This window comes from Cervus elaphus, chromosome 4 (genome assembly GCF_910594005.1).
Source record: "Cervus elaphus chromosome 4, mCerEla1.1, whole genome shotgun sequence".
NCBI classification, from domain to species: Eukaryota; Metazoa; Chordata; class Mammalia; order Artiodactyla; family Cervidae; genus Cervus; species Cervus elaphus.
Genome location: NC_057818.1, coordinates 16,339,855 through 16,352,604, shown reverse-complemented (window position 1 = coordinate 16,352,604; position 12,750 = coordinate 16,339,855). Strand labels below are relative to the sequence as shown.

The 12,750-nt window shown below is 60.4% G+C and overlaps 2 protein-coding genes across 10 annotated transcripts in view; one reads left to right on the top strand and one right to left on the bottom strand.

The window, feature by feature from the left end:
• The window catches only part of GAS8 (growth arrest specific 8), a 39,795-nt gene that overhangs the window by 18,746 nt on the left and 8,299 nt on the right, over positions 1-12,750 (bottom strand). For 2 of the 3 annotated variants that reach the window (XM_043898353.1, XM_043898354.1), the window contains exons 6-11: positions 12,125-12,330; positions 11,584-11,751; positions 11,176-11,262; positions 9,188-9,397; positions 8,357-8,422; positions 6,105-6,294 (exon numbers count right to left, since the gene is read on the bottom strand). In XM_043898353.1, the coding sequence (XP_043754288.1) occupies positions 6,145-6,294; positions 8,357-8,422; positions 9,188-9,397; positions 11,176-11,262; positions 11,584-11,751; positions 12,125-12,330 (887 nt within the window). In that variant the 3' untranslated portion in view covers positions 6,105-6,144. Of the gene's footprint in view, positions 1-4,882; positions 6,295-8,356; positions 8,423-9,187; positions 9,398-11,175; positions 11,263-11,583; positions 11,752-12,124; positions 12,331-12,750 lie in introns of those variants that run through there. The other variant, XM_043898352.1, reaches the window with a different exon arrangement.
• Positions 3,068-5,932, top strand: LOC122691670 (5-hydroxyisourate hydrolase-like). 7 transcript variants are annotated; one of them, XM_043898360.1, is made up of 5 exons: positions 3,068-3,181; positions 3,299-3,391; positions 3,753-3,892; positions 5,168-5,303; positions 5,657-5,932. In XM_043898360.1, the coding sequence occupies exons 2-5, from the start codon at positions 3,332-3,334 to the stop codon at positions 5,744-5,746; spliced, it is 426 nt and encodes a 141-aa protein (XP_043754295.1). In that variant the 5' UTR covers positions 3,068-3,181; positions 3,299-3,331; the 3' UTR covers positions 5,747-5,932. The 7 variants fall into 7 exon arrangements, with proteins under 7 accessions (XP_043754295.1, XP_043754291.1, XP_043754293.1 ...); XM_043898356.1 differs by having other exon boundaries at positions 3,299-3,427; XM_043898358.1 differs by having other exon boundaries at positions 3,075-3,181; positions 3,289-3,391.

Below are 12,750 nucleotides of genomic sequence, written 5' to 3'. Positions count from 1 at the left end.
AATCTACTTACCCCTACTCTGCAGCCTGACACTGCCTGTCCTGTGCATCTGTACACTCAGACTGTCCGTTCATTCAAAGGATATTTGTTCAGCACCTGCCTCTGGCCAGGTCGTGTTCCAGGCACAGGAACAGCTGTCAGGAGACAGACAATAACCCCGGTCCTTGGGGAACAGGAATTCTACCAGGGGCCAAACGCACCCTTCCTGCAGCCACCGGCCCTGGCCTCGTCCTCCTCAGCCCATTGGCCGGCCCTCCTGAAAACTCCAGCCTGCAGCCGCGGTTCTATCTGAGCATCTCCCCTCCTCCAAGAAGGCGACTCTCTGGACTCAATGCCTCATCAGCCTCTGGCACCCCATGCCCTGTGTCCTTCTCAGCACGTACCGCCATCTGAAATGGCCTCCCTGACACCTGCATCACCTCAGTGTACCTGGCAATGTTATGTCCTTGGTGAGGAAGGTCCCAGCTGCCTTCACACCCTTTCTGTTGAGTTCTCACCACAAATCCCCATCACAGCGGCCTGGAAGGACTCTCTAGACAGGTGTGAAGCAAGGGCTCAGAGGAGCCTGAGAGATTGCACCCCCCTGGGCCACTCCAGTGGTCAGGGTAGGACAGGGACCTCCCAGCACCAGCTCGGACCCAGACAGCAGGCAGATCAGCTTCCTTCTCCCTGGGACCACAATGGGGAGAGTTTCTTGTCACTGCTCAGGGTCATGGCTGCCCAGGAAGGACTGTCAGTTCCACGGTACTGAGCACCCTGTGTGCTGTTACACGTTTTACCTTCATGATCTCAAGTTGCTCAGGCAGAATGCTTTGGGCTACATGCTTGGAACAATCAAAAGGAGTGGTTTAAGGTCACTCAAGAAAACACAATCCAGACACAAAAGGCCCCACGCGCCTGCCAGGAGGCCCAGGGGGAGTTGCTTGTCTCCTCCTCGTGGTCTCATGTCTTCCTTAGCACAAGTCTTGCCTCATGGTGCTAGGGGGCTGCTGCACCTCCAGCATCACATCACACAGTCAGAAGGGAGTGTGAGGAGGCTGGCAGGCCCACCAGCAGAGCTGCACTTTGCTCCCAGGAGCCTTAAGGTGCTGTGTGGCAGCTACCGCTTAGGGGTCACACGGTGAACATGGCATGGCTGGCCCCAGCACTATTTGGCTGGACCCCTTGCCTGCTCTTAGTCAGCCTGCTGCCCTCTCAGGTTCCAGGTGAAGCCTGCAGGCTGGGCAGGGGCCCTGGTGAGGCCACAGAAGCAGTTGTGGCGATGCCCTGCCCTGCGCGGCGCTCTCCCAGGACTAGGTTCTCTCTTGGGCAGAGAAGACGTCAGGGCTCCAGACAGAGGGGGTGACAGGGCAGCCACCAAAAAAGGTTTGATTGTTGTTTTGTTAGCTTGCTTCTGACATTTGAGACTGTAAGTGTACAAGGAAAGGTTACAAAGTGAAAATGACCAGCCCGTCGACACTGCTCATCCCAGACGTGGTCCTGGCATCACTCTCCTGTGTCCCACACCAGTGTTCCAGCACACAGCCCCTTTGCACGTCAGTTTCGTCCTCTGCAACACAGACTTTGACAGCCACACCCTGAGCCTGTGACGGTGAAGAGGTGAGCGAACCCTTGTAACGGAGTGAAAGCTGCTGCAGATTCAAACATGAAGCTAGAGCTGCCTCTCCCCCGGTCACCAGCCACTACTCACCGCTCACCTCACACACCAACACTCTGCACTGGGCTCACTCTCTGGACTGGGCTGGACTGGGCTCACTCTCTGGACTGGGCTCACTCTCTGGATTGGGCTCACTCTCTCTTCTGGGTTCACTCTCTGGAATGGGTTCACTCTCTAGACTGGCCTCACTCTCTGGACTGGGCTGTACTGGGCTCACTCTCTGGACTGGGTTCATTCTCTGTACTGGGCTGGACTGAGCTCACTCTCTGGACTGGGCTCACTCTCTGGATTGGGTTCACTCTCTGGACTGGGTTCACTCTCTGGACTGGGTTCACTCTCTGGACTGGGCTCACTCTCTGGACTGGGCTGGACTGGGCTCACTCTCTGGACTGGGCTCACTCTCTGGACTGGGCTGGACTGGGCTCACTCTCTGCACTGGGCTGTACTGGACTCACTCTCTGCACTGGGCTCACTCTCTGGACTGGGCTACAACAGCTGCCGGTGTGCAGAGGAGTTCATTGATTTAATTATCCCTCGTGAGGGAAGTAAGTTTGTTTCTGGTCCCATCCCCATAGCAGTTTGCCTAAACAGGTGTGTGTGTCTCTGTGGGGTCACCTCCTAAAAACATAAGCCCTGCCAAACCTCATCATATTTACATCTCAAACACACATTTCCTGGTTACCTCCAAAGCAGTTGTAACCAATGCACAAACTTTGCCAGAGGTCTCCTTCCCCACCTCAGAGGGGCCTGATCCTTAAGGCTCAAACTGAGGACGCTCACTATCCGATCATTAGGACATGCAATTTAGCGAGAGAAAAAAACGACCCCACACCCAGAGCAACACAACACGTCAGGCAACCTCAGGCAAACTGTAAATACAGAATGCCCTTATTTTTATGTTACATAAAATCTGTTCCGTGCACACCTCAAGTGACATTGTAATACAACGATGGGATTCACACCTGTGTGCTCAGACTTGTCTCTTCCTTCATTTCTGCACAGCCCAAACCCTACGCTGTCAGTGTGCCGGGTCCCCGCACCTTGGGGGTCGAGGGTCAGAGCAGGTAAGAACGGGTAAAATGCAACCACAAGGGTGTCACCCCGCACTGTCACTCTCAACCAGGGGGTCGGTCCTGCCTGAGGCACCTCCACGCGGCCTGTCGGGGCTTCCAGCAGATCCTGACCGTCCAAGGAAGGAAAAAAGCTGCACCGGTGCAGGGGCCCTGGGGGTGATCGGGCTCACCCTGCGCGGCTCCCAGTGGCGGGCGTGACCCCAGCTGGAACGCCGCGCCGCTCGGCCTTTTCCCCACCGCCCCCTCCCGGAGCTGCGCCCCTCCCCGTCTGGTCCCGCCCAGCACTCCACCCCCATGTCCCCGAGCCCCGCCCCGCATACCCCACCCCTACTCCCAACCCTACGCCGCAGGGCCACTCCACTTCCGCCCTGAGGAGCCTCCGTAGGTCTGCGCGCTGGTTCGCTCTGTTGCCCTCTGCAACCACCACCAAGAAGCCCCCTAGGACCGCCTGGGTGGGCACCTTCCACTCCTCCCCGGGATTGGCCGGACACGTGGGAGGTGCCAGGGCAGCGCTTCCCGGGGAGGTTCTGGGAGTGGCGGTGTGGTGTGACCTCTGGCCTCCTCGCCAGTCCCCAGGTCGGCCAGTCCCCAGGTCGGCCGGCATGAGCTCTGGGGCCGCCCAGCGGCTGCAGACACTCCAGCGACACGTGGGCTCCCAGGAGGTAGGGGGACAAATCTCTCCTCCACCTGGGGCTAAGGTGAGGTGGCCCGTGGATCAGGGGACAGAGCTGGGTTCAGAGAGAAGCCCCTGAGGCCACCCAGGCCCTGACGAGGTTGAAGGTGGGCAGGGTGCTCTGGGTTGGAGACCCCTTCGGTGCCGGGAGGAGGGGGAGGGATCAGCATTGCGGTGTGGCAGTGTGTTACCCAATTCCACTCCCACCCCCAGCCCGTCCACCCAACCCCAGCCAGGGCAGTTTGGAACTTTGATCCGCGAGCTGTTTACTCCAAGGCACTGCCTTCTACCAAGGGGTGTGGACACAAGGTCTGCCCCACAAGCGCATCCCTGCCCATCTCGTGGCCCAGGGCAGAGGCATGGAGCCGGGCAGCAGCCCGCTGACCACACACGTGCTGGACACTGCCTCAGGGCTCCCAGCCCAAGGCCTCTACCTCCGTCTGTCCAGGCTCGAGGACCGTGGCCAGCAGTGGACCGAGCTGAAAAAAAGGTAGGAGGGTGGTCTGGGGCAGGGCTCAAATCCAGAACACCCCTCACCCACCCACCCCCGCAAGGGGCCCTGCACCAGGGCAAGGGGTGTGGGCACAGCCGGCAAGTCGCAGGGCCTCCCTGCAGACGGCCTCCCTGCAGACTCTCAGAGCCTCTGTTTCAACAGGCTGAGTAGCCCTGGTCATGCTACAACTGTGCTGGCAGAGCTCACACCCCGAGTGTCCACTGCGCTGGGACAGGGCTCTGTCTCTGCTTGTCCACTGGCCAGTTGAGGCCTGAGGAGGAATCGGAAAGGCCTGGTCATCACCGTGACTGGCGGGTGACCTGTGCTGGGCAGCTTTTGAGCACTGGACGTTTGTTAGGTTCACATAGTACCCGGTGTACCGACCCCACAGGAACCCCATCCACACATGAGGAGATGGAGGGTGAGGCAGGAGGCCCCTGCCCCTGGTGGACCTCAAAGGCTTGGGGCCTGAGGCTATGGAGCCCTTCATGAAAGGGGGGTGCAGGTCACATCTGAGGGTGGAGGAACACATGGGGCCACACAGAGCCACTCCCAACCCCTAAACTCTGCTGGTAAATGCTGCTGATGCTGATCACAGCACAGACACTTGAGAGCATGGCCTCTCAATGAGCAGAGGCCCTCAGAGCCTCCAGCGCTGCAGCTGGAAATATGCGGATGGCATGCAGATGCCAGCCTGGACACAGTTACTCACCCAGAAAGTGCAATGTAGTAAACAGCAAGTACTTGGTTTTTACACTTCCCAGGTGGCGATAGCAGTAAAGAACCCACCTGCCAATGCAGGAGACTTAAGAGACGTGGGTTCGATCCCTGGGTTGGGAAGATCCCCTGGAGGAGGGCATGGCTACCCACTCCAGTACTCTTGCCTGTGAAATCCCATGGACAGAGGAGCCTGGTAGACTACAGTTCAGGGGTCATAGAGAGTTGGTTACGACTGAAGCGACTTAGCACACGTTATGAAACCGTACGGCTAGTACAATCTATTTTTTTTTAATTTGTAAATAAGCACACTTATGCATAGAGAAAAATGTGAAGTCTTTGTGCCAGATATGAAGTGGGGGGAAGGGAAGGTTCTTTCACTTCTCTTCTCTGGGGTTCCCTAAGGACGGTGAGGGGACATAGCCCTGGTCCTGGACGCTGCCCTGCTGCAGAGCCACCCAGGCCCTGCTCACCCAGGTCTGAGTCAGGCCACTGGGGCACATGGACCCGGGAGACCAGGCAGGGACCCCTCTGCAGCAACGCCCCTCTCCCCAGTTGCACAGATCATGACGGCCGCTGCCCTGGGCTCCTTCCTCCAGGCCAGATGAAGGCGGGCACCTACAAGCTGTCCTTTGACACCGAGGGCTACTGGCAGAAGAGGGGCCAGGAGAGCTTCTACCCATACGTGGAGGTGAGGGCCAGACGGGTGGAGGCCCGAGATGCACTGTGACCCGCAGGCTGGTCCTGCCCCCCCCCCCCCAACGAGCACCTGCTCTGAGCTCCTGGCCATGACCACACCACGCCCGCACCACGCCACCCACCGGTCAGGCTGACTCAGCCCGGGAGGACAGAGGTTCACCCGAGCCCTTCCAGCTCTCTGTCCCCTTCGCCTGACCAGTTCAGGGTGGTCCTAACCCTTGGGAACCTTCAGGCCCAGGGGCCCCTCAGACTGAGTGCTTCCCCTGGGCAGACCCCAGCCCCACCCACAGCCCTGTCTCCACTGGGCCAGGCTGTGTGCACTCCCAGTGCCCCCTCTGCCCGCAGGTCGTTTTCACCATCACAAATGAGACTCACAAGTTCCACGTGCCACTGCTGCTGAGCCCGTGGTCTTACACCACATACCGAGGGAGCTAGCGGCCGACCAGCAGCCAGCCTGTGGGCGTGGACACAGCGCCACGGCAGACCGGGCCACCCCCGAGCAGCGGGGCGGGCAAGCTCCTGATGGGCACCAGGGTCACACTTTCCCTGGGACATTCTGGCCCCATGTTGCCGGGCCAGGTGTCACTCAGGCTTCAATAAAGTTGCTGCTGACATCTGCAAGGTGGCTTCGGTCGCAAGGCAAGCTTGGTGGGAGCTGCCCCTGGGGGGATGAGGGGCAGGTGTGCACACTGGGGGAGCACTGGGGGCACCTCTCCACACAGCCACACAAGAGGACACGCAGCACACATGGAAACCTTCATTCTCTGACGACGCACGTCTACAGAACAAATACCTGCTGTCCTTGCTGTGGGGGGACCTCACCCGGGCTGGGGCTATGTTGGGGTGCCCACAAGTCCTGCGGGGCCCTGTCCCAGCGTCTGCCCGATCACAGCGGTCTCCAGGGGCTTGAAACCCACGTTGTCCAGGGGGACTCCGAAGGCCAGGAGCTTCGCCTCATACGTGCGCAGCAAGTCATTGTGGGCCTGCAGGGACACAGCGGTGGTGTTGGGGGTAGGTAGCCAGGGTGACCCTTGCTCAGGCCACCCAGCCCCGTTTTCCAGGTGCTGACTGTGCCAGGCCCGGGCCCACGCGCATTTATTTAAGTTTAAAGATGTAGATTTGACTAGCTCTACTCGGGGCTTCCTGGGTCAGCAACAGTCACTTATTAAACAGAAGGGCGCTCCAAGGAGCTGCACAAGATGGGAGGCTCAGTGGGCGTGGAGGGGCAGGGTGCGGCCACCTTCCTGCAACGGTGCCTTCCCTGAGGGAGGCGGGGGTCTTTAGCAGGTCACCTCCCTAGTGCTGACCAGAAAGCCCCAAGCTGATGGTTCGGAATCTCCACTCCTGGAGAGGCCGAGGTGGCAGTCAGTTCAGGCAGAAGCCCTGGTCGGGCTCCCACAAGTGACTCCACTGGGGCGTCCTGTTGCTTTCTAACAGCCCCCCTTGATCAGGCTGTCAGCCTGAGAGACATGGCCTCTCAGCCTGTGCTGACCGTGTCTGTCATTCGCCCCCCTTCTTCTTAATGTCCCAGTCTTAAGGAGAGCATTTGCTCGGCAGTTAGTGGTGCAAACAGGCATGTAAAGCTTTTCAGACCACATGACTCTCCAGGGGATGATTAAAGCAAGCAGGACAAACCCCAGTGATTGGCGTCCTTAAGACCAAACCCACCCAAGAGAAGCCCCGTGGAAGGAGCCACTCTTTTAAGCAAAGAGGATTGAAGTCACTGAGTCTCCACCCGCTGGAAGTGCAGTTCCAGGTGAGCGAGTGGTGATGGCCATGCACAGACACCTCCCAGCTCAGCTCGAAGATAACCAGGGGCTTCCCTACCGTCCAGAACAAGTATGGCCCAAGTCTAAGAACTTCATCAGGCGCTACCCAACTACTTCAGGTGTGGGACCTCCGGTAACACCCCTGATTCACGGCTGGGGAAGCTGAAGAGGGGGTGCACTCAGAGTTCCTGGTTCCCGCAGGCATTTCTCACTCAGGCTCACTGTCCCTGCCTTCCTGGGGACCACACTCCCCGCCGTGTCTGTCGGCATCTATTCCCTTCCCCCTTCCAGGAAAAGCCAAGTTCTGGGCAATGATGCTGGCAGGACCAATGCAGGCAGGATCTCTGTCCCCTCTACTTTTTTTCAAAGAGCACATTTCACAAGGTGGTGGTAAGGGTGTGAAGAGGGGAGCACGTTACATGCTGAGAGCCTAGCCTGACACAGGACAAAAGCTCAAAGGGACACCTTGTCCTCAGCATCGCCACGACAAGATGCTGGGAGTTGAGATGGAAGGGCGAGCAAGGACCGGGCTCCAGGAGATCTCAGAGGATGTGCCCCGGCCCTCCTCCTTCTCTGGGGTTCAGCCCTCCCGACAATCAGATGTGGGTTACGGAAGTTCTCCCGAGAGCTGCACACACCCAGTGCATGGCCCTAATTTTCTGCGAGTACGCATCAGGGTTGCCAGAGGACCCGGGGAGGGCCCAATGGGCAGGGAAGGCCAGGGGATTTGGTCACCATGGAGCCCAGTGCCCACGATGGCAATGCCTTCACCCGGGGCTCCAAGACCCAGGGCTCGTGTCTGAGTCACACTTGTGGGGTGTCTGCTCTCTGCAGGCAGCACTGCGTCTGTGTCCCCACAGGCCAGGCCCTGACAGAGCTGTGGGCTCGGCCGGGGAGCTGGGGACGCTCGGTGCAGGACACAGACAGTACCAGGGTCAGGGCACTGTGCAGGAAGTCTCCATGAGTAGTCACGCAAGGCTGGAGCCCTAACTGCCCCTGCTTGGAGGACATGGACATTAACCTGGGGGAGCAAAGAGAACCCCCCGGGAACCGCCCCAGAGGCCAGGCTAGCACCACAGTGCCAGAGCAAGGGTCACACAGGACACTAGGCAGGCTGTGCGCCAGGAGGCGCCAGCAGAGACTCTAGGCCACACACATGCTCAGTGACCCCGGCGGGCACAGATGGCCTCAGACTGGGTCAGCACCCTGATCTGGGGGGTCAGCATCAAGATCAGGGGGCTCCCGGGTGAGGGAGGGGTGGGGGGGCTCTCCGCACCTTGCAGACCCGGGCCAGCTCGTACTGCAGGTCCTTGATGGCGCTGTTCTTCGATTCCAGAACGTCCTGGGGAGAGGAAGGCATCAGGGAACCATGGCCTGGCCCGCCAGGGGGACATCCACACAGGGAGGGGCTGCCGTGGGGAGGCCTGAGAGTGAGACCCCCGTGTGTGTCTGCCCCCCAGACCCCAAGGGGACCTAACCTCAGGCCCAGCAGGACCCCAGAGCCAGGCCACGCCACCCTGGCAACACCAGAGACCCCTGTCCGCGTCACCCACTCTTTCTGTGACACATCCCAGGTCAGGGAGCAGTGGGTCGAGGCCCAGCTCTGGGCGGGGTTCCTGACAGGTGCGGTCAGGCCCTCTGGCCCGTGGGCACCGAGGCCCTGTCTGTCCTTTCCCAGCGGTGCCCGGTGCCTAGGACAGCCCGCCCTAGGGGAATGCCACAGGCAACTGCGGACGCTCGAGGGAACAGACGCTCAGCCTGTGCTCAGGCGTGCCTCCCAGGGAAGCCTTCCCACGACCTGCCACACAGGCCACTGTGGGCTTGCCTCTCGCCCGCCGTGGTCTCTTCCAACACAGCTCAGTGTCCAGGCTGATGGCAACTATGGCCTCAGCTAAGAGACCAAGCTGGAGCGGGCAGTGGACGCGGGCTAGGAGGGCTGGAAGGCCAAAGAGGGGCTGGGGAAGACCTTGAAGACACTGGAGCTGGGTGTCCACGGCGCACGTGGGCCTGGGCGCTCTGGCCGGGAAACCGCGACCACCCCTCCCCGAGGCTGACTGAAGGTCTGCCCTGGAGGGACGGAGCCCCGAGCACAGCCCTCGAGGCCTACCTCCAGCTTGCGGGACACGAGCGTCAGGGCCGCGGGGTCCAGGTTGGAGGCCGCTAGCACCTCATTCAACTGCACCTCCTTCTTCTCCACGGCGGCAACCAGCGCCTGCACCTTGCGCTCCAGGACGAGGTTCCTGAAGCCCGCCTTCTGCTGCACCTCCAGGATGGCCGTGGTGAACTTCCGGTACAGGTCGTCCCGCTCCTGCTGCACCTGCAAGGTGCGGGCACCTCGCTGGCAGGACGCCCCTCCTGCTCTGTCCGGGGCCATGCCCCCGCCTTCCCCAGCACCTGGCCACAGGCAGGCAGGTCTGTGCCCGAGCTCCACTCTCCACAAAAAATTAAAGGAGTGCAGTGTCCACACCATGGGAGGCAGGAGAAAACACCTCTGGGAGGCACAGCAGGAAGCCACAGGGCCCCCAGGATGAGCTGCAGAGAGACCCTCCCACCAAGAAGCCAGGGCCAGCCCTGCCCTGGGTCTGGGCGGCAGGCTCAGGACCGCACCCCGCCCCAATCATCTCCACAGGAGATCAGGGCCTCAGACTCAGCAATGCTGGGGTGGAGGGCCTTGAGGGGGTCCACTCCGTCTGCCCCAGATCCTACAGCCAGCTGCCTGCCCACCAAGGACAATACGCTTACACGTCTTCCTTTAACTGTGCACCAATGAAAAGTCAAGACGTAGCAGGGGTGTAACAGGAAAAAGCAACCCTCCTAAACCCCACTTCCCAGAGGCCACCATCTGAGCACTGGCTGGGACTCCTTCCAGAATGTTCCCCATGCCCGTAAAAAACAACAGCACTGCTAGGAGCGACGAGCACTGTGCTGCAACCCGTAGCACCCCATCCTTCTGACCACACTGTCACATCTCACGTCTGCTTCCGTCCACTCCCAGGCCCTCTGCTCTTTAAAACCTGATGGCCCTGGTTTGCTAGGACACTGCCTCTCTCACGTACTGCGTAGACGTGCAAACGGAGGACAAGGGGAAGAGAATGCAGACCTACATGGCCTGAGCCTGCCTGAGCTGCCGCCTCCCGATTCATGCCCACCTTGACCAGCGGGAGCAGCATCTCCCTGTTGCCTGCAGGACCCTCGGAGGCCCCTTGGGGGTGACTCCAGATCCAGCCGCTTGTGGGATGTTCCCGAGGAACTGGGTCCTTTCCACCGTCACAGCCTGCGAGAGTGTTTCAGTGGAAAAGGTGCTAACAGCTGACACACGAGGCACTCTGCCCTCAGCCAGACCCCGGGAACCAAGCAACCAGGGCGGCCATCTACAGAGAAGCACATTCAGTGAGACACACACACCCAGTCCCGTCAGTGAGGACCTGGGGCGGGGGACGGCCCCCTGGGAAACCATGGATGAGGCCACAACTCTGAACACTCCTCGGGCAGACCATCCACATTCTCAACACCAGCCATCTGACCCAGCAATTCCCCTGCTAGGAATCACCATTCCAAAAAGGGTCACGCACTGCACAAAGATGTACCTAACAGGGTGCCTGTAGCAGCAAGGACTGACAAGGGATTTTCACCAGGGGACACAGGCTGCTCCGGAGAGAAACGCGGGCTGAGAGGAGTAGGCAGGGCGTGTCAGGTGCCCCCACTTCTGGGAAGCAAGGTCCTACACCAGCACACTCGAGAGTTTAGAAGAACTTGGGGTGCTCTCGCCATGTGTGAGGACCAGCGTGCAACCCCAAGGCCTTGCATTTTCACCCACAGGCTTCCTACGACACATAAAGGGTTAGGACTCGGAGACACACAGAGGGATGGGCCAAGGGGACAGCAGTGGGGAACTGCTGAGACATCAAGCTTGTCCACTGACAGCCCCACTGACAGCCCCGCAGAATGGGAGGGGCCAGAGCCAGGGACCCAGTCCCCTAGACGTGCCAGGAGCCCCCAGACATGCTGGGAGTCCCCCAGATGCCCTGGGAGCCCCCAGACACACCAGGAGCCCCCCAGATGTCCCAGAGCCCCCCAGACGCCCCAGGAGCCCACCTTGATGAATCGCTGCTCCAGCACCTCGTGCTCCCACCTCAGGCTCTTCAGCTCCTTCTCAGTGACTTTCAGACGGGCTTTTGTGCACTGGAGAGAAGGGTCAGAAAGCACCCCCAGTTCAGGCACCCACACGATGCTGCTCCCAAGGAATGACCAGGTGAGGTGATCGTCAGAGGGAACAGCTCCCAGGCACAATGGACCGAGCCCCACCATGGCGGCCAGGGGCCACCTGGCTCTCAGAACTGGTGCCAACCCCATGTGCCCCCAGGTCACCAGGTAGGGGACGGAGGGGTTCAGCACCTCCCCTGGTGCCCCAAGGGCCGGCTCCGCTCTGGGACTTGGGAGACACCTGCCCAACCTTCCTGCCCCTTCACACCAGGGAGGGCTGGGAATGCAATGGAAACCCACCACCAGGATCTGCTTGTCCCTCTCATAGCCCCCGAGCTTCTTCTGCATGTCACTCATCTCCTCCCGAGCCTTCTGCAGGGGGTCCGCCAAGCGCCGGTTCTGCATGGCCACCTCCGTCATCTCCTTCTCCAGGTGCTCTTCCTTCTTCCGCATGTCCTCCATCTGCTCCTGTGGGTGCCAGGGGGAGCAGGGGGTCAGTGGCAGGACCAGGGGCTGCGGCCTGCACAGAGGCTGCGGCCTGCACAGAGGCTGCGAGCTCTCCTGCCCAGAAAGGATGGTCCTGGGGCATGTGTTCTGTATGTAAACACGGAGAATAGTTTCTGAATTCTCTAGTAATGCAGCCTGCATGCAAACTGAGAGCTTACGCTGTGCTCACTGCCAGTACTTGGGTGCAACAACACCCCTGGTGCACATGGGCATATGACTTCCCCACCATGCGAGGGGCCTCACAATCTGTGAGTTTCAATCAGGGGCCGCTGAAGGCCAGGTGTGTCTACAAGCAGGGGTGTGCGCCCAAGGTGGCAGGCAGCCCCGGCGGCACCTTGAGGGAGTTGATGAGAGCCAGGTTGTTGAGGGTGATGTCATTGTAGTAGTTCTTGATGTCGGTGAAGGCCTCCTCGTGCCGCTGCATCAGCGTGGTGATCTGGCCATTCTTCCTCTCCTCCACCTCATGGATCTCCGTCTTCCTGCGCAGGTCGAGCTCGTCCCGAAGCATCTTCATCTTCTTGTCATACTTGGCCTCGATTTCTGAAAGGCAGCAGCACCCAGAGCAGCTGAGCAGAGCCTCTGGTGCCATGGCGACAAGAACAGATGGCGGCTGTGCCCAAGGCGGGAGACCTCCCAGGGGCTGGAGGCTGCCGACAGTGGGACAGGGCGGGGCGCTTCTCCCGCTGTGTGGCACCAGCACATGCCCTCCTCTGCCTGTCGCTGGCACCGCTGATCAGTCCCTGCCTCAGAGATCCCGATAGCCAAGCGTCACCCGGTGCCAGGGGGCACAGACCACGGCCATCCAGCCAGACTGTGGCTGAGGTCAGCGCCTCTGCAGGACGGGAGGGGTGGCATGTTGCCCCCTAAGCTGGGCGACCTGCTCCAGGAGTCACTGTGTGCCGGGGCAGGGCAGGCGGCGGGGGCGGGGCGTCCTCCCAGCCTCCCACCTCCCATGGACAC